Source organism: Pezoporus flaviventris, unplaced genomic scaffold, assembly GCF_033815535.1.
Source record: "Pezoporus flaviventris isolate CSIRO_AGI_PZ_B2104156 unplaced genomic scaffold, CSIRO_AGI_Pfla_v1 ptg000015l, whole genome shotgun sequence".
Lineage (NCBI taxonomy): Eukaryota > Metazoa > Chordata > Aves > Psittaciformes > Psittacidae > Pezoporus > Pezoporus flaviventris.
The window spans coordinates 20,300,777-20,325,436 of record NW_026892563.1 but is presented as its reverse complement, the minus strand read 5'-3'; the positions used below and the strand labels follow the sequence as shown (position 1 = coordinate 20,325,436).

The 24,660-nt window shown below is 38.3% G+C and overlaps 1 protein-coding gene across 1 annotated transcript in view; it reads right to left on the bottom strand.

The window, feature by feature from the left end:
- Positions 1-1,479: 1,479 nt before the first annotated feature.
- ADAMTS5 (ADAM metallopeptidase with thrombospondin type 1 motif 5) overlaps positions 1,480-24,660 on the bottom strand; it is a 48,078-nt gene continuing 24,897 nt past the window's right edge. The window contains exons 3-8 of the mRNA XM_061453746.1: positions 21,632-21,799; positions 15,309-15,592; positions 13,922-14,105; positions 13,296-13,471; positions 12,274-12,449; positions 1,480-8,371 (exon numbers count right to left, since the gene is read on the bottom strand). Of these exons, the coding sequence (XP_061309730.1) occupies positions 7,801-8,371; positions 12,274-12,449; positions 13,296-13,471; positions 13,922-14,105; positions 15,309-15,592; positions 21,632-21,799 (1,559 nt within the window). The 3' untranslated portion in view covers positions 1,480-7,800. The remainder of the gene's footprint in view (positions 8,372-12,273; positions 12,450-13,295; positions 13,472-13,921; positions 14,106-15,308; positions 15,593-21,631; positions 21,800-24,660) is intronic.

Here is a 24,660-nt window from a genome sequence, read left to right as displayed (position 1 = left end):
CTTGTCGAGTTCTCTGAGACAAAAAAATCAGATTACCTAAACGCAGATGACCAAGTTGTGGCATTGTTTACATGTCTGCTATTTCTACCTGCAGGTGGGCAGGAGGAGACAAGGACCTGGTGTGGATTTTGCTCTGCTCCACAATCTTGGCTGTGGAAAGGTGCAGGGAGGAATGAAAACCTGCAGTCAGTTTTACTGAAGAGTATAGCTGATGACTCATCTTCCTAAATCCTTTAGACAGCATAAATGGTACTGCCTTCTAGCACAGGTTCTTCACCGTTTGCTGATGTTGACCACTGAATGCTTTCTCATGGGCAGTGACCGGTCTTATAAACATCTAGTGTAAATGTATAAGCAAGATTTTCTGAAACATCTTTATATATATACACTCTATGTGGTAGTAATATTACAAATATGTAATATTGTGCATATATATAGACATATACTGTAACAAGCACTAGCAGGATAGCTCTCTTGTAATGTGGTTCAAGCAGATTTGTATGTAGTGTAACAGATTATCAGGCATTTTTTTTCTGAAGATCTTGGGCCTCCCTGTAGGTACTGGCAGTTCTATAAAGCTTCGCTGCCTTTGTTTGAAAAATCTAGGAAGAAAAGCTACTCCTTGTCCTACTGAAATTGTTTCTGTATTGCAAGTTGTAAAACACAATAAAGCAAAAACACATTAATGAAAGGCAAAATCCACAATCCATGAAAATACCAGCAATTAACAGATTAGACACGCATGTGGGTTAAGATTTAGAAAGGATAAATTTGCTTTTGTGAAGAAAACATCATTTTTGGGAACAAAAAAAACTCCAATGTGATGTTGTGGAATGAGAAGGGATAAGCAAGAAATCAGCATGAAAACTGAATTATAATGCATAATAATATGGTTATATTAGAAAAGTAAATCTTGTTAATAATGCATCTTAAGAGCTACGCTTCAACTGGAGTGTTTATACAACTGTGTCACACCAGCCCAATCCCGTAATCACTGCTCCTACCTTTCCTTTGACACATACACTGTGCCACCACCTCTGCACGCATTGTACACCACCATTACCTGTTCCAGCAGGGTTTTGCTACTCTTAGATTGGTTTATATGGCTAATTACGAATCTGAGTATCTAACCCACTAACTGGAGTATGCTGCTTTTTTGGACAGATCCCATGGATTTCATGGGGGTTTGGGGAGGCTCAGGAGGTCATGGGTATATACCATCTTTCTGAACTGCAGCCTTTGTCAAAGGCTCTGGAAGGGCACCGAACGCCACCTTTTGCACTTTCCTGTTACATTTCCTGACTCAAAAAAGCCACTTTGACAGAATTCCACTTCACCACAACTGAAGTACAGTATTTACATATAGAAAGAATATTTATGCCATAATGTAGGGATTAGCTCAATCTCTATGCGCATCTATCTCTAGTGGGGCATGAACAGCAAAGAGTAGCCTGCAAATATACCATTATAGAACAAATATTTTGGACCTATGATACAGTTTATTACTTTTACTGAAATCACAGAATCAAATGAGTTAAGATTACAACTGGTAAATTATACATAAGTAGTAGCTTACAAACCAAAATATTGGCCTTCAATGTCTCGTAGTACAGTGTAGACCTTGTACAATTCAGTTCAAATTAATTTGTATTTTGCGTAACATTATTTATAATGTAAACGGGCTGACATAGTAGTGCTCTAAAGATGTTAACTCTTCCATTAGACACATATTAGGATTAAAAAAAGTTTTGTGACACATCTTGTTTTTTCAAAGGGTACTGGAACTTCAGCCAAATTATCTGTAATGCACAAAGTGACACTTCCCAGAATATACTGACACCAATAGATGGTATAAAGAGGCACATGAAATAATCTAAGCTAAACCAAATGCGTGCTTTCCTGTTAGTCTTCCCTATAGTACCTCTCTTGTTTTATCTTATCTGATACTAGGCAGATGATCTGGGAATATAAATCAAATGGATTTATTGCTAAACAGGAGTATACACTGTCTCCAACATACTTGAATTCAGTATATTATTTCCTCTATCTGATGGGATTTTAACAATTTATATATGCTTGACTGTCAGTGAATATGTTTTGTACAATAAATTATCTGAAAATTTCACAGTTCGCATGACAAATTGTGTAAACCAGTTCCTATAAGTTAAAAGACAAATTATGCTGTCACTTAGAGTGGTATAAGTCTGAAGCAGCTCCTGCAAAGCCAAATGATGTAATGAAGTTACTCTGAATTTAAGTAAATATACCTAAAACCAGTTTAACTATTTTGCCCTGTGAGTGGAAGTAATGGAGATCCAAATACTCATTTGTGCACATACATGTATCTATACACATGCACACACAAAACCCAGGGATTTGCATTTAGCCACAGTAAAGTTCTACATGTGCCCGTACGTATTTCAAATGAACGACACAAGGTTAATGTGTGTGGAAATGGTTTTAGTGTCCTTACAGTGACTGTGAGCCTCTGCAGACAATTTTCAGGGCAAATGACATTGTGAGTTTTGGTTTTGGACAGTATCAAAATGCTTGGTATAGTGTGTCTGAAGAGATCTTACACCACTCACCTGGCACACTAAGAGTATGTTTGGGGTGTTCCAAATTTTGTATTTGGAATACCCCACTATCACTGAAAACTTGCACTTGCAATAATGTCTTGTAAACCCCAAAGCTACGTTTTGTGGAGCCAGTGAGGACCTAATAATTTATCTTACATTTAGAGTCTTTACTGGTACACATGACAAATCAGGAATACCTGTATATACAACCTTATTCAGAACAAGTATGTTGAAGTAGCTCTACTATACAAGCTAGTGCCAGTGTACTCACAATAGAAAAACCTTTTGAAAATGATACAAACGACAAGTGTGAACGCAATGATGTGTTCTGGCAACTCTATAAAAACCAAGCACTTCATTAAAAAAAGACCAACCTCCTTCAAACCAGCAACTTTTTTTTTCGGAAAACTGCAGCCCATACTCAGAGAATCTAATTTTGGCTCTTGCTATAGGCTCGATTTTTCTCAGTGACAAAGAACAGCATGGTATGCATCAGAATGAGGAGGAACACTCACCTAAACATACTGCTGAAAACCCGCAATTATTAATGTTCCATCCTTACAAATCTCCTTTAAAGCCTGCCCTATAGATCATCAAAGTCAAGGCTTATAGTCATTCCCTGGGATTTTTGAGTGGGTCTTAAGTGAGGAAGTGTCACCCTCTGGCCATCACAGATTCATCTAAAGCCTTGTAGCTGTCTCTGGGTCTTTGGTAGTGCCTGCATGGCAGCAGACCCTGGGCAGAGGGCCTGAGCTGGAATTTAACTGGTGTGAATGTGGGCACTGATTAGCAAGATAACTTCCAACAGTTTGAAATAGATTGCAGTCTGTAGTACTGCTCTTACAGTGAAGTGGCTACAGAAATAATTTGTTTTGTTAAATAAATTGACTGTAGAAAAGCTGCAGGTTTGCCTACATTTTTTCCCTTACACTGGACGCACACAAGCTCTCTTGAGTTCAGCAGTAGTCGGACTGGATGAAAAGTGGAAGCAAACATACTGTTATTTTTAAGGAAACACTGGGAACACGTTTTGCTGGCTTTTCTGCATCTAACTGTGAGTGATGTGGTGCAAAGAGCTGGAATACAATGAAGTCAAACATTGCAAATCCTTCCAAATTGGGCTTTTGATTTTTTATAGCCATATATACATATTTATATACGCATACAAATAGTGAAAAGACCAGATAAGTAGCCTTCTTAATGGTTCAGTCCTCATAACCCAAATCATACATTGATTCAGCTATATTTTTAAACAGGCACACATGGGTTTCTCTGTTCACTTAAACATAAGAAGCATGAGATAAGACTCACTTACCACCCTGACAACTCAGATAAACTTCATTCACATACAGAGGATTACCATTTACTAGAAGCCTGAACTTGCTTCTGTTGAGCACCAGCTTTGGTGGGAAATCAGTGAGGCACACAGCATGAATTATATCTGCCTATGTGAAGCAAGTCTGTTGTCTGACTTCTTCAGGAGCTGGTATGGGTTTTTCTCTTGACTTGCTAGTTGAGTGAAATGTAACAAGGAGCTTTGAGCTTGAGGTGCACAAAATTACAAATCTGCAAGTTCTCTAAGAAAAAGATGGTAGCAGAAAAAAGAATATACATCTATACTGTGTGCACACATGTATACACATATACTCCTGTTCCATGCAGAAAACTAAATAAAAACATACAAAAGAATAACCAGTGCCATATATTATGTAAACTCACAAGGCGTACTTTCAACACAAATTTGTAGCATAAATTAAAAGAGAGCAAGAAAGAGAGACAGAGACGATAGCAAAATATTTTAAATATAGAATTTGCACAATTGGTATTTTTGTTAAATAAGAATAAATAAATTCATTACATCCATTCACATACCAGTTGTAAAAACAATAAATTATTTTATTTTTTTCAGTGCTGTGTTGCTTTTTTGTTTGTTTTTAAACATTTATGATTAATTCACAAGATTATTCCCTCTCCCCCTTGTGATAAAACTGTTTCCACAGGAGGGCAGCTAAATTTAATTTCTTGTATACATCTTGTCAAACCAAAGATGATAGGCTTTTTCCTAATGAGAATCTCTTATTTGAAAGCAGATACTCTAAAACTCACTAATGCTTAGAGGTCCAATTCCACCTAAGGGCACTGGAGACATGTTCCAAAGAGTCAGCAGTGAATTTAACACTGAGGATAATTTCTTTCTATGCAAAAAAAACCCACAGCAGTCTGGGTTTCAACACTCTAGATGCATTTTACATTTGGCAACACTTGGTAGTAACATAAACAATGACATAACAGTGTGAGTGACAAAGAATTTAGCTGAGAACAGAACCTGAAATTACAAGGTCACATACATACCTTGCACCTATTTTCCAATCATCAGTTATATGAGATAGCTATGACCGAGGAAAGCAAGGTTTGGAACAGGAGTCTGATTAAAAAGAACAGCTAAAAAGGGCTAATTAGAGCAGGCTGACCTGGCTTATCTTACACTTTTAGGCTTGCTTCCTCGGTCTGTCTCCTTTGCCCTCTCACCACAGAAAGGCAACTTGCTTTTTGCTCATGTTAATTTGCTTCATTACTAGGCTGGTGAAAAGGGAAAAGTCATTATAGTGGTTTATTCTCATACTTATCTATTTTTTTATAAATAAACTCTTTCTATGAAAAAGATATCCTTGATCTAAGGAAGCTTTAAATTTATACCCACGTCTGGTATTGCTCTTCTGGAGCCTGAATAACATCCAAAAGCTTTACTCATCCTGTTGAGTGTCAATTATTATTATGATGCAAACACAAATACTTGCACATTTTGTCTCTTGCACATTATAAAATACAGGAAAAAAAAATGCCACTTAATACTGCAGCTGTATGCCGAGACAAATGTTAAGTCTATGCCGAGACACGTGAAGTGTCCTTATTTCTCCTATAATGATGGTTTCTATTTGTTATAAGCCTTTTTGAGAGGTGCTAGAACACATGTAATACAGATATAAAAATTAGATTACTGGAAAGGAAAATAAGACACTTCAAAGGGAGCTTACATTAATAGATAGAGAAGGCATAAATTTTAATCATTCCATATCTCTGCAAATATCTCTGCAGAGCCTCAACCTCAGTTCTTAGGATGGGATCAGAGATTAAGTGGGGAATTTTCCTCAAGATCCACTGTTTTGCATAGGGCTACTCCAAAAAAGAAGGCCAAAGCACTTCTGAAAGCTGAAGATGACTAGTAGCATTCGCTGGTAATTCATTTTGACAGAGGAAGAGGCCCTGCCCCTATTATTGTTTATTTAGAACATGGTACAAAAATAAATGCTTCTCCAGGTTTCACACTTGTATATGTAGCAATGATGTTTCGAAATCATCACATGCTTTCTAAGAGTTCATAAAAACATGCCGCTGTTACAAAAACATGTTTGTGTCAGCCTGAGTCAGACCTGCCCTTCTTGCTACAGAGGCCAACGTTTTCTCTACTGATTTCATGACTGGGATTTTCAGAAGACCCTGGGGTATTTCAGTGCTCAAGTACCAGTGACTTACAGCTGTAAGGCTTGTCTGACAATCCTCCTGCAGTCTCATACTATCCTATGTGGATGGTCAAAGAAATGAAAGACGGAATTCTATTTTCATCAGTATATTCGAACCACTTTTGGTACCATTATTCTAGGGCTGAATTCAAAGCCTGCTGATAGAAAAGCAAGTTAATTTTAGCATGGTTGCTATCCGGCCTCCTCCTGCCACCTGCATACAGTGAAATGCCCATCTTCAGTCACAGAACTTCTACCTACAATAATGGGATTCAGAAGTTACTGCCAATGAAAACTACTACCTGCTACTGCCTGTACTGTGGAAACAGTTTTATTGATATTGGGCAAGTCCTCCACATCCTGATGTGGTTTGACTTCCTAGTGACCCCTTTTGCTCTCAAATGTGGTAGATATACAAAACATGAATGCCTTCTAGAGCTTTAAAAAAACTCCAAACACACACAAAACAATCAAAAAAGACAAATAGTTACAAACTTTTGCTGGTAAGATGAATACCAGAGTTAGACATGATGGACAAAACAGTGATAAAATATTAACTGCTTGCTGTGTTTTTTCTGACTTTTATAGCCTCTTAAAAAGATGTAGGTATATTACACATTGTTAGATCCAAGGTGGAAGCCATAGTGAAAATAACAGAGAAAGCAGTCGAACACAGCCTCAGAATATCTGAGTTAGAAGACACTTGATTATTTTACCTGTAATTTTTGGTTCTCTAACTAGTTTCTACAAAATACAGTATGCCTTTGTTTTATTGAAAGAAGAAACTAGCAGCTATTGTTCATTGACAAGGACCCCAAGCAGTGACACAGCCAGAACCAGTGCCAGGTGTACAAGCAAAGCGTACACAAATCCCCCCTAGAAGCCAAATCCTCCTCCTCTGTGTGTCTGACATACACATGGTGAGGAGTTGCTGATGGTGCTGGTATTGGAGCAATGCACATGTGGGGATCCCTGGTCTGCAAGCTGCTGCAGTGCTCCTTCTGAGAGTTGGTGGTGGAAACAGTATTTGTCACAGAATAATGATCTGCTACCAGGAAATTCCTAGCACGAAAATGTGTTTCCTTTTGTCAAAACCAAAAGGTGTAACTTTTTAAAACCAGTAGCAAGCTCTTCATTTTCCAGTAAAGCATCTGCAGCCCTTTTTGAAGAATGGACCAAGTCCTCAAGGGCTGCAGATATACTTTGGTCTATTACTTTGCTTATTGTCTTTTGATCTTTTAATAGAACCAAGTGATATAAAGTGACATACCAAATGAAAGATATTTACAAAACAGTATAAAATAAGCTACTGTGGTATCATGGGTACATGTGACATTTTCTAAAGATATCCTGTATTAGAGGTAGGTGAAAAAGGGGAGATGATTCTGTAACCTTCAAATATCCCAGGATCCTCCATTCACTAGTTTTTCTTCTTTTGCATCATTTTATTTTGGATTTTTGCAGACACAGAGGGCTTGTAACAAGTTTGATACTTAGTTTTTTGACATATTAAGATAACCCTACTATTATTTAAAGCAGTGCACATCTTCATTTGGTCCAAATAGGCAGATTCTGCCCATAATTTGAGACTGTATGTAAGTACATTGAAGCCTTTGCTTCTCTCTGTCTGGGCAGACCTAATACCAGTATGTCAACAATGGCTTAATCAAACCTCTTGTAAAGAAGTTCACAACCACAGGTTAACACTTTTTCAACAAGCACTGTTTAAATGCTGATGGTCTCTGGGAGAGAAGACATCCTTTAGCTAATTTTCCATGCCCGTCTTTGCACTGGACAGTCCTGGTGTGCCATCCTGTGTCACATGTTCGAGAACAAGAAAGCCACGGCCCCGTAACCCAGCGGGGTTGCATGAGCTGTGGAGGTACTTTGCTGCTGCTGCCACTGCTGGTGACAGAGTTAGTCATTTGCCCTTGCTTCTTTGGCACGAAGAAACTATAACGGACATCCATGTGTTGAGTTGGATCAGTTGCAAGTATCTGCACGATAAGAATCTCTTTTGTTGCAGAGTGTCCCATTGTGTGCAAGAAATCATCTTTGTGACTCCAGCCACTGTAGTTCATGACAGTCCCGTTGATGTCAATGATTGTTTCTGAAGTGGAGATCATGTATTTTCCATTGACAAGGTACTCACCATTTTTCTTTTTCAAGGCCAGGTAGGCAGTGAACCTGCTCTGGTCCTTAGTCTTGAACTGCCGAACTTTGATGTGGGTTGCCCCTTCCGGGATTTTCACTACATCTGTGTAGCCCTTGCTGAGTGAGGGGAAAAAAAGAGTATTCAGTAGCTATCATGAAATAAGCCTCAAGTCTTACTGCAACACCTAATTAAGTCACTGGCATGACACATCTTTCTTCATTTTAGTTCATGTCCTGAACCCATCTGGCTTGAGGCTCATCTAACATTAATTTAACCAGGTTCCACTGTTTGTCTATTGTATTGCTGTTTATGTTCTTGAAGAAATTTCTACTGCACTTATTTCAAATTGCTTAATCTTTAGCTTTAGCAACAATTTTACTTGAGTCAGATACAAGAGGAATGAAAAATAACAGATAGCTTATATATTTCAGCAAAGGGTGGGAGATATGAAATACGAGGCATGCTTTGCCTGCCAAGGAAAAGATAATGAGATATGCATTGGTTACAGCTGTTTCTTGCTGTCTTTGCTATAATGATGATTAAGGAAAGTATGAGCAGAGTAACAGCTGGGTAGAGGTACCTTGGGAACTTTTAAAAATAATCTTGATCAGCAAGAAAAAATTTGTTTACTTTGAAATACATAAAGCCAAAGACTAACTGTCACATGCCTAATATGAGGTGCACCCAAATGGTTCATTTGTACCATCACAGAGTTCTCTCTGTTGCTACTTATGGAAAATCTTAATTCAGATTTGCAAAAAGATACTTAACTCTTCTACCAAAAGTGACAAGCAACCAAAACGTTCAAATGTGCTGGAACTTAATGCTATCTCAAGTATATTATTTAACTTTACTGCTATATAGAAAAAATCTAAAGACTATACCTAGCCATAAGCTACCAGATGGACTTTGGAGACATGTATTATCACTTCTAAACCTGGGACAAAACCATTTTGCAAGTATTTCCAATTTGAAAAGTTTAGTGCTGAAACTTATAAGAAAAAAGGAATGATAAATTATACTAAAATGATATAAAAGTGAAGGGGTCTCCTTTGGGAATGGTTAAAGAACAGACTGCTAATTTTGAGAATTTTTGGCTGCACAAGTAAAGACTGCACAGATTAAACGCTTGTGCTATTCCCCCGCTATTTCCAGCAGTTATGGGTGAACGACTAAAACTCCATTGATTTAGCACCTCCATACAGCTGAAGGAATATGGTGTAAAAAAAAAAAAGGCTGGGGGTACTCTGTTCTACAGCGTTGTGCTAATATTTTTGCACAACAGTTGCCAAGATAACTGTTAAAACATATATTAAAATTACAGAATCATTTGTTCAAAACCTAAAAGCAATGATGTAGTATTCAAGTAATCTGCACAAAGAACTGTAACACTCCATGTGCACAAAGAAGCACATACAGCTTTAATTATCACTTTCCCAACTTCTGTCAATTTGGCTTTACAACCTTTTAAAAAAAGTTCTTAGGAAGCAGTTTTCCAGAAGATTATGTCTTGACTGCTTTAAAAGAAAAAAAGTACAAATGTTGTTATGACAATTGTCTGCAATGGGAAATACTAGTTTCCCCTTGTACATTTAATAGTTTCTCTGTACACTGAATGTACAGATTGCTATAGTTTGGTTTATAAAAAGCCCCATTCAGCCTGGCCTTAAATACTTCTATACTCGCATAAGGGAATTGTCTCAAAAAGTATTTGCAGCAAAAACTAAATCCTTGTCATTCCAAAATTCAATCAAAATCGAGTTAGAATATACTTGACACTTACAGGGTGACTATTACTTTCTAAGTGGGGCAACTTCTTTAATGCATTGAGGTTGAATGAATATTTCACTCTCTGACCACTCTAATTTCATTAAAGGCATGATTTGAGGAGGAAGATAACAATTTCATATGAATAATTATAATATAATTTCTCCAGGTATATCAATGCTACAAATCTGGCCTCACTGAAATTCATGGAGTCCATTTAACATTTTTGCTGGAGCTTGGATTCCAGCACAAGAATCATTACTGAATCCCATGAAGTATATTTCACACTGTCTTCTTCATTTATACATCCCAGACATTTCAATATTTACAAAATGGAAAAGAATTGGTTTACATAATTACAAATTCGGATGGAAAGTTATTCTTTTTGGCAGAGATGTTTTGGCATTCTTAGGTGAGTAATCATTGGTTTACCATGAGGAAGGTTAGGTATGTTTATTTTTAGATTAAATTGACTCCCAAAGCCATTTTTGACAGTTATTAATCAGTATGTCAAAATGTATAGAAATAAAAAGCAATTTCTGGGTCAGATTTCAACTTTTCATAGCTTTTGATATGCTGTGTAAGAATTTGGAAGATATAAACCAAAATCAAGTTTATGAACATTATACAAGACTTTAATGCAGTCACAGATGCTGAGTAGAAATTGTCAAGTACAAGTTGCTAAGAGTAGATCACTACAGCAGTCCTTTGAGACCTTGGAATCTATATAAATGATAATTAAAAATCCTTATGTTTCTATGCATCTTAAGACTTGAAGAGGGAGGGAAACAAGAGTTCAGAGAGAAAGCAGACTTCCTTGACATTGGTATCTCAGTACAAAGCTTCCTGCTGCCTTCAGTGTGGTCATGGAAAACCATGGGGGCAGTTCCTTTTCTTTTACTTGTATTAAGCTTTCTTACAGTTAAAAGCTAAACTCTGACAGGACAGTGTCTTATGGATAACTGCTATAAATATTTTGACTTGAAGTCTATCTGGAGACTGATATCCCAATGGACATGAAGGGATATAACTAATACCGTGCTTGAGCCTGTTTGCTTCTGACATTTAATCTAGTCATCTAAGCTCCATATATACTCAACAGTGTGAAAAGGTATTTTTAGGGTATAATTCCTCTCAGCTTCCCAGCAATTAAGGAACAACTGTGCCCTAATGCTGTCTGCTCCTCTCCACTAGCTATACAAGGAATCTGTGTCACTAGATCAGGTAGGATATTCTCATTGTCATTCAAAGTTAGAGGAGATAAAACACATTCTCAGCATGTAACTTGATGCCCTGGGTTCAGCAGTAGCAGTCATTTTTTCTCCTTCTTAGTAGCTGGTGCAGTGCTGTGTTTTTGACTTTCGGCCTGGGAACAGTGCTGATAACACCGATGTTTTTAGTTGCTGCTCAGTAATGTTTATTCTGACCAAGGACTTTGTGAGTCTCATGCTCTGCCAGGGAGGAGGGGAAGCCGGAAGGAAGCAGAGACAGGACACCTGACCCAAACTGACCAAAGAGGTATTCCATACCATGGCACATCATGCCCAGTGTATAAACTGGGGGCAGTTACCCAGAAGGGTTAAATCACCACCGGGGTCGGGCTGGGTATCAGTCAGCGTGTGGTGAGCTGCTGTATTCTCTTCCCTTGTTATTTCCCTTATCATTATTATCATTGGTGGTAGCAGTAGTGATTTGTGTTATACCTTAGTTACTGGACTGTTCTTATCTCAACCCTTGGGAGTTACATTCTTTTGATTCTTCTCCCCATCCCTCCAGGAGCGGGAGAGAGGAAAGGTGGGGGGAGTGAGAGAACGGCTGTGTGGTTCTGAGTTATGGATGGGCTTAAAGCCTGACACTTGATAACCCAGCATCATATGAGAAATGAAGAGTTTCAGAGATACCCAGATTATTCTGACCCCAACTTCCTGATTCACAAGCCATCTAATGCAGTGAGATTATCATGTCTTATTCCACGCAAACTTCCTATTAATGGTGTGCTCACCTCTATCATTGTCACTTTGTGTCAGAAATGAACTGGGTGCAGTGTTTTGCCAGTTGATTATTTGCCACTTTCAGGGTAATGTTAAGATGCCACCTGTAAATAACTGGAAAGTGCAATAAAGCACAGGCAAGGTACTTTTTTTGCTTAATCTTCATTTGAAAGTAAATTGCATTTAGAGGCAGAAAGAAATACATAGCAGAGTTACTATTTGCATATCAAAATACATTTACTAACACTCAAGATCAATACCTCTTTTTGGTAAAGGTTCCCATGATTTTTGTGCAGCTGGAATTGTCTCCTCCACACACACCACATTTGTCATACTGGAGCTTTGAACCGATGATGCCATCACAACCAGTTCGGATGCATTTTCCCCGAACGCAGATTGAATTACTGTACGGTCGACATTCAGTACCATCAGTTACCTAGGCAATCAAATGACAGTTAGTTAAAACTGCCATGGAAAAGATTTGCTTTTGTGAATCTGGCTGGCAAAACCCACTTACTTATTTCTGTCACCTACTCAGAGTGCCCATCCTGACAGTCCAGACTGAGTTTCTCTAACATCCCCAGCACAAAAGCAGATAAAATTTAGCAAAGGGCTGAAAGCAATGACAGATAACTCCACTGTAAGATGCTAATATGACCTTGGCTTTCATGATGATCTCACAGCTTACTAATAATAACATTACTTATAGACAGCCTTGCATTTGGGCTATCTACATCTAAATGTTAGTGTCATAATATTTAGAGGCATAGAACTGCAAGTGTGGGAGATATTTCAGTTCAAAATAACAAACTGACCACAAGTTCACATCTACATTAATTGGATAATTATTCTATATTAATTGGATAATTATTCTATATTAATTGGCTCTGTAGAGTTACTCTGAACTCTGTTAACATAATTCAGGGTAAAACTTACTGTTTTACTGTTAGTACACTTTCTCCCCCAGAAAATCCCATAATGACAGATGACTCTCCAGGCAGAAACCTCTTTATCCACTACTGAAAACAAACTACTGCAGAGCGCACAAAGAGGCCCATATTTTTCATGTATCCACATACTAAGAAGTGGAAAAACTTACCTCATTTTAGAGGCCAGTTCTAGTCCTAAAGTATAACCAGTGCATCAAACAATTACATCTAATCACACAGTTATATCTTTGAATCATATGATTAACTTCTTTTCCCTTGTTGTAGGGAAAGATTTTTAAGACACAGGATACTTCTAAACTGGAGCATGAAATCATGACTGGAGATGCCATTACCTTCTGAGAAAATACCACATAATATCCAGTTCCCTTGGCTCGGCAGGTGAGCTTGCAAACATCTCCGGGAAGTACTCCAGCGTACTTGGGGACCCATTCAACAAATGTCTTGACTCCCTTTGCATCAGACTGATAGCCATTCCTTGCTTCACACTGCTCTTGTCGAAAAGATTTAGCTGTAGAATTATTCACATCATTAGTGACTATTTCAGACCGCATTGCAAATATCATTATGCCCATCTATTATTCTAATTTCATTTTCACATGATTTTTAAGTTACATTACTTCATCTCTTTACTTAGAACTGGCCTTCAAATTCTTCAACTGTTTTAGCTTAGAAATCTTCCCATGACTTAATAAGCATTAAAGAACTAAAGTTTTCATTACAGTTCATTTTCCAGGACTGAAATTTCTTTCACTCAAGTGTTCTTTCTGTATGGCGTCAGGGTGGGGATGGGGGAAGAATTACAGCATTGTATTAATGATGAATGTGTTGCCTTGGTAAATGTATTTTGGAGAAACTACAATGGACCTTTGTTGTTGCCTTTCGCAGTAGACATTCAACGTTTACTATCTATGAGCACAGAAGCTGGGGCATGAAGACACTTTGGCACGAAGGCACTTACCATTTGCTGGGCAGGGTGTGACGTTGCAGGAGCGGTAGATGGCCCTCTTGCCAGTGCAGTACCGGCCGTTGTTTCTAGGAGCTGGATTATTGCAGTGACGATAAGCAAACTGAACTCCTCCACCACAGGTACGAGAGCACTGTCCCCAAGGTCCCCAGGACCCCCAGTTACCATGGCTTGAAGCCTGAAACATGTGGAACAGTGGGAGGTAAGGATATCATCCAAGTGTGAATAAAGGTGCTACATCTCAAAGTCACTGCTAATGTTCTGAATTGAAGGCAATCCCTTGATCATTTTAATCGGACTTGAGACATCTTAGGAGCTTTCTTTCTCCCAGCAGAGGAAATTTCTGTCTTGTAGCTGCACATTGATGACATCTCATTTGGCACTATGCATGCAAATGCAAAAGTAGGTTTTACTCTCCACAGTCACCTTCAGCCTGTTTCATAGAAGACACACATGCACCAGAAATAGCACCCAGTCTCAGGTGCTGCTCTCTTATTTTTTTCTCTTCCTACCAGCAGGGCCCCTTAAACTATCTCCAAAGGATTCTGCTTGCAGAATGTGTTCATAAGGCTAATCTATGATTAATTAAATGCAATTATTGGGATGTGTAGGTATTACTCTGAATTACTGGCAAGAGATGGGAGTTGTCAAATATTGTTTGCAACTCTGCTAAAATTGGCTACCTAGAAAGAGTATTGCAACACCAGGTAGAAGTATATAATTCGTTAAAAAAGGGTATTGTAAAGGCTATAGCTTTATATGAATGACTCTCATAGTTTGCAAATATCTTCATAAATCTCTAGAAGTCCATACCTCTTCTATGTGTATAACAGAAGGCGCAGTGTTACTGTCTACCCTGTAAATTGTGCACCTATCAGTTCTCAAGAGCCTCAGGACTCTTCAGATGTATAAAGTTAACAGAACTCTTGTCACTGGAGGTACAAACTTTTCTGCACCAGAAATTATATTCTGAATGAATGTCATCCACCTTTCTCTTCACTAGTTTAGAGCCCTGAAGCCTTTCAGCTAAGGACTGTAAATTGAATTTATAGATTTAATTTATCTTACAGCCTGTTGCCAAGAAGGCAGGAAGCTAAGAACAGGTCCTTGACAATCTTTCTGTATGTCCTGAGACTTGACTTACTGAATGGGCAAATCCTCTACTCTGAAGGGATTCACCCAGTTTTCCAGGAATGAAGGCTTTTAGACTTCACGAAGAAAACATGCAGTGTTTTTCCTATAATTCTCACCAATAACACTCCAATTACATGCAAAAAAATAAGGCAACTTTCAATCTGACTTCCATAAAGTCCTTTTCACTAACACAAAAATCGGCACCTTTGAGGATTATCCCTTCTAGGGGTCACAGCTGGTAACTTACTGAGTAGTATTTCTTCTTGGTTTTGTCAACACATTTTCCCTGTAGGCAGATCCTCCCTTTTCCACATGGTGTTCCCTCCACAGCAGGCAGCTTCTTGGTCAGACAAACCATCTGACCTTGGCGCACAACTGCACACCAGAGGCGAGAGCAGACATCCATACCGGGACACACTGTGTATTCGGGTCCAAACGCCAGTTTGCACTGACGAATGGCATCGTAGGTTTGTCCCGGCAGCTCCTCAGGGCCCACAATGTGCTTTCTTGGTTGGTCCAGCAAACAGTTACCTAAAAGAGCAAACCAACCTATCATTACTCATTTCCTAGTCATACTATTGCAACTGTGGTGTCACTCAGCAGCACACCAGGTGTCAGGCTGCCTATTTCCAGTCTGAGGGTGTAAATGAGAATTACTCATGTTCCTCTGGCTTTTCATTCTGGTTTCCTTTATTTGAGTTGACTCTGAAAACATTCCATTCTATCTACCTGTTTGTGATTTAAAGAATGATCAAGACTCAGGACAAAATAAGTAAAGTTGTAATTTGAATTTTGAGACAGAACATTAGAAATGGTAAAGCTTCTAAAGCAATGTCAGAAAAATCACAAGAAATAGACCTGTAGACAATGACCAATGAGGTACTAGACAGTTTAAAACAAAGCAAAGCAAAGCAAACTAATGAAAGGCAAAGCAAAGGAAAAAGGAAGGGAGGAAAGGGAAAGGGAAAGGGAAGGGAAGGGAAGGAAAGGAAAGGAAAGGAAAGGAAAGGAAAGGAAAGGAAAGGAAAGGAAAGGAAAGGAAAGGAAAGGAAAGGAAAGGAAAGGAAAGGAAAGGAAAGGAAAGGAAAGGACTTCAATGGATCAAAGGAAAAATATAAGCTGCTTATCAAAACTAATGGTGGTAAATCTGGACTGGGCTGTTCTTGTAAGGAAGGGTACTTGACTGCTTCTGTGAATAGGTTGAAGAAGACTATCCATTTTATACAAAAATACATAAATAAGAGAAAAAAGAAGAAAAAATAGCATAAACAAAGAATCGTATACTTGTTTTGAGGTACTGCAGAGGTCAAGATTTGTCTGGCACACTCTAAAAATGAGAATTTACATTTGTGTTCTAGAGGATCACTGATAGATTTTTATTGGTTGTTTTTTCTATTGAAAAGCTCACTTGTTGACATGCAGAACTATTTATTCAGTGTAACCTCTTTTACACTTCATGAAAGGGATATGTGGTCTGGACAAGCTTCACTTATCCTTGGCTAAAATGACTTACCACAATTTACTTCACTTTGGAACCTATACCAGTATTTTTCAGTTAGATCAAGGGTGATAAAAAGGCCATAACCCCCTCAGTATTTACAGGAAAAGGAATAGAATATCAAGCTATGTAAGTGAATTTAAACAAATCAAATGCCCCACCTCTCAGTGGCTTAGGTTTTTTCCCTCTAGAATACACTGCAATTGTTCTTTTTCAGCTCTAAAGACTAAGGCCAATTAGCCAAATCAGCCAAAAATTCTTTTTGCATCAACACTTACTACCAAAAAACTCTCTGTCCTGTTAAACCTGTTTTATTTGAGCTTTGCTGACCCTGATTTACCCTAACCTTACCTTTAATTTGGATTATGATGATTTTTTAATGCAGACAAGGTGTGCCAATGCTAACTGATAAGCTGAGTGCAATCAGATAAAGATAATTAAAAGTACCCTAGCATTCAAAGTATGTTGTAGCACAAGTATTAGAGACATAGTGAGGAGTGAGGAAACACAGATTTTCTTCCTGGAGTTTCTAAAAAGGATTTAATTGCAAAAGTTGCTGTCAAAAATACACTTTGTAAAAGTAAGTAACAGTGGAAGTCCCACTTCATATATCTTGTGATGAGGGAGGAAGTTAGTACAGTGCTACAGAAAACACTAGGATGTACCATTCAGTAGTATACACTACTATTGTATATATACTACAGTTTGTCAAGCTCCCAACTGGAACTGTTGTTCAGTATTTTGAAACATTGTAATAACACCTAATTTCACCATGACAACACTTCTGCCCATCACTGAGGTCTACCACAACTGACAGGAATAGACATATAAGTTTAGAGAAGAAAGAAAAAAAGGAATCATATCCTTACACATACTTGATCTGTCGATCGTTTTAGTTAACAGCCATTTGAATGCCTTTCACATGTGAATAACAAACAGAACACAGGGAATAAGATCCAAACTTCTCCTTAACCAACCAATACTTCTCTGAGGAAATGTGCAATTTCTACCAAGCCAGGTGCTCCAGCTGAACTCACATGATAAATTCAAAACTGAAGATAACAACAGTCCTTAAGGGTTCCCCACAGCGAAAAAAAACCCGCCAAACAGGTCTTTACATTTATAGATCATAGATAGCAGCAGTGTCTATGTTTATACGGTTTGCAATGAAGTGCAGGTGTTTTTTACCACCAACTCGTCCAACCTCCTACTTGCAATGCTAAGAAAAGACAAAGTTAAGAAGTTAGAGAATGGTTTACCCTGCCCCGCCCCGGGCTGAGAGGGCAGAAAGGGCTTCAATTCACCATGTTAAATTGCAACATACAGAACACGTATAGACTACTATTCCCATTTTTTGTCCTGAGTATGAAAGAACATCTGTGTGCCCTGCAATTGAGCAACATTGTTGGCTGATGAGTGTTAATTAAGCCATCTCATTATCTCTCCTCAATGTTATGTGTAACGTATCTTGGGGGGGGAAAAAAAGGAGCCTAAGATCTGTGCAAAGCAGATAACCAGGGTATAAATTAATTAGAATAGAAATAGTCCTTGCACAGAGGTTGCACAGAGCACTGAGCACTCTGAATAAACACAATAAATCACAGCAATCATACCACAGCACAGTGGTCGGCATGGCAATAAAGGCAATTAGTACCTTAGGAGAGGGCTGGCTAAAAGCAGATGGAAATAAATGTCACTGTCTTCTGAGCCTTTTCTCCTTAAATGTCAAACTGCTGTCTGGGATCATCTCATGAGCGTAAAACAAATGGTGATATCATGACAACAATGCTTCTAGTTCTCAAAGTGAGCCTCAAGAGACAGGGAATCAGGCACCTTGATTATCCCCAGGCCTCCTGGTTGACCTTGGAGTACACATTTATATTGGGATTTATTTAGCTGACTTTAACTGTATGTAATGCTGGTATGTGCAACTCAGCCAGCTGTCAGATGTTTAACTACTCAGGCAAACTAGTTTATGGTGTAATTCAGCACCACTAATGCAGATGATGAGACCAGTCAAACCACTGATGCCACTGATCAAGATCCCTACGGACTAAGGTGGTAACTTCTATGCCCAGTTTAGGAGTAGCTATATACACAGTAAATACATTCTAGAAGATGAGTCCACTCCCCACCATTCCAAATTTAGAAAATAGGAACATCAGTACTTGATAAAATGATGTTAAGGAATTTGAGAGTCAAAAATATTTTCTGCTACAGCAGTCCACAGTGAAAAATCTATCTGGGAAACTTCCTTACAGCTTTGATAAGACATCGACTGTTCTTTTGTAATAGAATACTGCTCACAGATCCAAACTTCTGGACTTCATCCACATTTTAGTATGCTTACCCATAAGGAGAAGCAGATAAAGCATTTTGTTTATTTCCTCACACAAATGCTGCCATGGCCTTTTTGTCAGGAAACACAATTCAAAAGATCAAGCCAATTCAGACCAAAAGCCCAGTGCAAACTGCTTACACTGCCTACCAAAGAATGGGAGTCTTCTCTTGTTCAGGATTTCCCACATAAGGTTCCTATGACTATGCAAAATTCACTCACAAACATCCTAAAAGAAAGCCCGGTATCCTTTTGTTGCAACTGCTTTTTTCTGCCTTCCTTACCTACACTGCACCTGCAGTACTGCTCAAAATTACACCTGAATGGTCAAGGTTTTTTTTCCTCTACCTACCGGCACTTGAGAGAGATAGGATTTTCTTCTTTCTATGAGAAGACTGCAGGGGAGCTCCTTCTTGAAAACAAAAAGGGAAGGAAAACACTGAACTTTATGACAGTACACCTGCCCCAGGTAAGGAAAAAGATGAGCAACCCAAAAAGCAGAGACATTGCTTATTCTGAAGGAAACATGGAAATACAACACATTTGCGCTTTTTTTCTTATCAGGCCAAAGCAGTCTAAAAGGCAGCGTCATGCTCTGCTAGGATTCTGTGGTTTCTGGTGTGCTCAGCGTACATTACAACTGGGAATTATGGAGCTATGGCTCATTCACTGTCTGGAAGAAGAAAATAAAACCAGAAATTCCCTTCCTAAAATAGCGCATGTCTTTTCAGCACAATAATTTGAAGAAACTGGAATTTAAACCACTGATTTCCATTTTTACTTCACAGATAGCGTTTGTATTCTGTTAAGACAAATCTTTGATATAAAATAATACTTGAAATATTATAAACGTTAACAGAAAAGGAAGACTATTAATTGGAAAAGGTCCCTGAAGGCTTGATTCATCAAGTGAAGAGATTCCCTGACCGTTGTATACTTGAAATCACACCAATAGCATCAGTAATAAAATTAATTCCCAGAGGACTATGGACCTCTATTTGACAAGAGGTTCTATGAATTATTTCATCTATGAATTATTTCATCATATCAATAACTCTTTCTGACTACATGCCCGAGTGAAAACTACTCGTGAGTAGAAAGGGCAATGTACCCTAACCCGTCCGTTAAGAGACTGACAGAACCTAAGCCCTTTACGTGCAGCAAAGAATATGTGAGTTTGTGAAGTGTCAGCAGCTGAGGACTGCCCAACTTCTTGTACAGGAGGAAGTCAGCACTCACGATGAACCATAATGCAGCTTTGAAGGATGTGAAGCTCCTATCTACTTTTACTGAAAAAAAATGGCAGAGACGTGTAGGACTGTTTGCTACAGCCCTCCCCCCGGCCCTTTTACACTGAGGCTGGGTCCAGCTCATGGACAAGGGTCGAAATTAAAAGCATCCACTCAGCTTTAAACAAGCCAAAGGTGAGGACGCTGGAAAAATGCTCTCTGTTTTCTTGTTTGTTGGAGAAAGTAACTATCTGGATGCATAGTAAAGAGAAGAATCAGGTCACATATAAAAGCCAAAAAAATGAGAACAACCTTTCTGCTCACCTGCAGCAGGAGAGGAACAGAAGAGGAAATACAGTTTAGAGTTCTTTGTGCTAAGAGGGCATTCATGGATGGCAAGGGAGGTCCCCATTTTTTACCCCATTGAACTGAGCTGTACCTCAGTAACTAACTTCAAAAAAGAAAGTTTTCTTCATATGTGAAAACTGACTTGGTAATATTAAGTCAATGCCAAAGCAATATGGACCATAAACCAGGACAGTACAGATTAATGGACCTAATAAAATTGTGAGAAAAAATGAAGTCATTCTCTAATAGAGGAAAATGGGAGGAAATATTTCAGAGAGCACTGAAATTAGGCGACAAAATGCTTAAAAGCAAGAAAACTTTTACATTCAACAGACATACCATACTTTTTATCCATAAGCATTTTGGTTACTATAACAACTTGATCCATTCACTCAATTATGTCATTTTTATCTCAGCATTTTGGAATTTGAATGGTTTGTTTAAGAACTGCAGTTGCTTTGGGAGCACAATGAAGACTTTAAAAATCATTAAAAAGTGAAGATTATGCTTTCTATTACTACCTTTGGAAAATGAAAATTTTGCACTTACTCTCCAAAAGGTAAATGACATATTTAACATATTAGTTACATGACTTGGAAGCTAAGCTCCTGGAGCAGAAGTAATCTTTTACCATATACAGCACAGAGGAGTCTTAATTCTTGCTTACACGCCTTCTACATAAACATAATAAATACAATGGCATTATAAACGTAATAAATGTCCTTAATAGCAACAAGAACACATATACTCTGCTCATATCTGTAGTCTAACACTAAGTAGACCATATCCCCCAATTTAACCTCTGTGAGGAAAAAGCTTGTATCCTCTGTTTAAAATACTCTCTGAGCTCATATCTGCGGCATCTGGGGGGACAAAACTAATTTCATACTTTTAAAAAAACCTCTCCATGTTCCAAACCAAATTATTGCCAATACGCATTCCATCAACTCTTTCTTTTCTCTTGCATTTGAACCATGCAAAGGGAGGGTGAGACTTTGTCAGCCTTTTAGACCTTTGCCTTGTTTTGCAAGCACTTCCAAGACAGTCCTGAGAATGAGCAAGGAATGAACAAGCTGGTATAAAATATTCTTATTAAAAAAAAAAGAAACCACAATAAAAAATAACATGTAGCTGACATATGGTGTGGTAATACATACCATGACCATCATCAAAAAACTCTGTTATAGTTGCTGAAGTGCATTTCGACCAGGGTTTTGAGGCATCGATGCTAGTCAGAATGGAGGACATCAGACGCTTATCTTCCATGGAGCCAAAGTTCTCCTCACAAAATTTGGAATCATCATGGGAAAGCCCAAGCAAGTGCCCTGCAGAAATGAAACAAATAAATACAATGATATGACTACCCATAAAAGAGTTTACCAGCTGAAGCTCACAGTCAAGGTCAAGTGAACTGTATAATTAATTCTCAAATTCTGAGCAGCAACCCAAAGCAGGTCACTTGAAACTAATAATTCACTATAAAGATGCTCTGCAACTGTACAAAAAGGTGCTACAGCATCTTTCTAAAGGGTCAAAAATGTTAATATTTATGGAGCAACTAAACAAACTGTATGTAAACTGTTGAAGTAAACTCCTTGCTGAAGTCTGAGTACCCTCTGCAATACACCAAACAGTCTGAATAATGATTTCAAATTGTCGCTTCCACGTAGAGTCTTGTTTTGTAAGAAGGTGCTTTCTAGTATTGCTTAGGTTAGGTTTTTAGTTTTGTTCAGTTTTATTTTTAAATGTATACGGTATTTGGTATTTATACTCCAGAACACAAAATAATTTGCATGCAAAGCAGCACATGATAGAACATGTAAAACCCCTTAATGCTCATGGGATCTCAAACCAGGGCTAGATCAGCTTTTCTAAGTGTGACTGCAACTTCAGTGATCTCCCCCTTCTCTAGTCTCTGGGTGACTATAGATTGCAGGCAACACATCGTTCCCTCTCTAAAAATCAGGCTTAACTTTAATTTCTATGCTCACACTGCATTATTTCACAGCCAAGTTACTCTCCAAGAGGTAGAAGACTGAATGGGAACCAAAGCTGCAGGGAGCTCAAGCCTGAACTTAACATTCACAGTCTTCAACCTAGGCCGGGAGATGATTAATAAGACATCCAGGGCTAAACTAAAAGTGCTTTAATAATAAGGACAAAGACCACTCATCAAAGCCACTACAGAGAAATAAATATGAGGCCCTTAAATAGCAGCTGAAGAGATGCATTATTCTGCAGTAACTAAAAGCCTTCTACATATTATTGGCTCCATGTTTTTTTTTAACTGTTGTAGACTAGCTGTAAGGTGACATAAGTAGAGACACTGATGGCAGGACATCATAGTCTGATATCCATAGTAACAGGCATGACAATAGTAATAACAATAATATTATCTACAATATGGGCTGAGAAAGAAAAAAAAACAGCCAATTTTACTTATTTGCCTTACATAAACTTGCTGTTTTGTTTTTTTCACATGCTTTGGGGGAGCAGCCAAGAGGAAAGAGATGAAAGCAGCACTCACTGCTGAGCAGTATTTGGGATTAGGAAAGCAGCTATCTGACCAGAAGTCTGTGAGAAAAGCCAAGGTATCATCTGGCAGCCTTACTCACATGCTGGGTTCCTGACCTAATGATGGAGTTACTGGAAAAGTGACAAGAGGACACTGATCTACCAGTGATGACAAAACAGCCAGTCTGTTCTCTGCAGCTGTTGCCTCCCCACTGGAGGTGAGGTGGGAAGGAAAATGAAGGGGACATTTATCTTTTATTCTCTCTTCCCCTAATGGGCACACATTTACCAAATCAATTCAAATAGTTACTATTTGAATAAAAAGCCCTGTAGTATTATAAATGCTAGTAAGAATTTATTCAAGGAACCTGGGTTAATAATAATGAGAGTCAGTACTCTCTTCCCTGTTACTTCTGTTGCTGATTGCTACGGCAATCAAGTACATTGCTGCAAAAACATATGAATCAAACTGTCATACTGAATGCATACCTAATTAGTGGTGGGTTTTACATGCAAGATTTGAGCTTATTTTTTCTGATGGGTAAAAAAACCTTTCCTTTGAAAATACTTATAATAATGCAGGACAGATAATGCTATTTCTATTCTGCACTGAGGCATGGCTGAGTATCAGTAGGTACACGTAAAGTTTCAATCTGATATAGCACTATATAAATACTTGCTTTGAAGAGAGGACATCTTTGTTTTATTTAAATCAAATGCTAGTGTTGAGCAAAAAAATATGATTTCAAACAGATGCATTTCTCTGACAGAGTAACCAAATAATCAGTGCATCACTGCTAAGCTATAGAGCAAATTCTTTGGAAGTGTCACAGGCTAAGCGTTTAATGAATCAACAGCTACTGTGCCAATGAGGACTACCTCTGACTTTGCCAAAGTCCCAGACACCAACAATGTGCGTTGTCAGGAAATGCAAAGATGATGTTATTTTTGGCTGCTGTTCTATATAGTGTTATCACTAGGTTTGTATTTACAGAAATGCACTAAATGGCATCAGGTCACAACTCATGTCTGACAACTATGAGCAGAGCTGACAGGTTAATGAACCACAACACATGCTTAGTAGTAATATAACTAGAACCATTTTCTGCTGACATTAAGTAACTCCTTGTAGCATATTTCACCAGTGTTCTGTTAACTTAAGCAGACATTTACTAGAGAAGGCTTTAGGCCTATCCTCTAGCTTTTGCTGACAGACCCCTAAATACAGGGCACAGCTCGTCATTTAAATCAGGACCACACACACTGTGCTTTGCAGAGCTGGTCAGGAGTTTGAGCCAGCTTCTTCTATTTTACTTGAGTCTATGCACTTGAATATGCATGCACTACCAATCAATTAAACACACAAATATTTGCAAATAAATAGACCAGCAATCAAGAAAACACTATGTTGGTTAGATGTAAGCCCTGCTACAGCAATCTTCTCTAACTTGTATGCTTAAAGGTTGCAGAGAGAATGATTTTGTATTTAATGCCCCAAGAGTGCTCATAGTTGTAGAAATTACTTCACTGCAGCATGCTTGTGAAATAAGGTAATGAGGTTCTGTCAGCTGAAAAGTAGTTTCATTCCTAAGTCATTGGACTCTGTACTAAACAGCTCTGGGTGAATAAGAAAAGCTGGAGAAGTGTTCTAAAAAGTTCTGCTGAATAACAC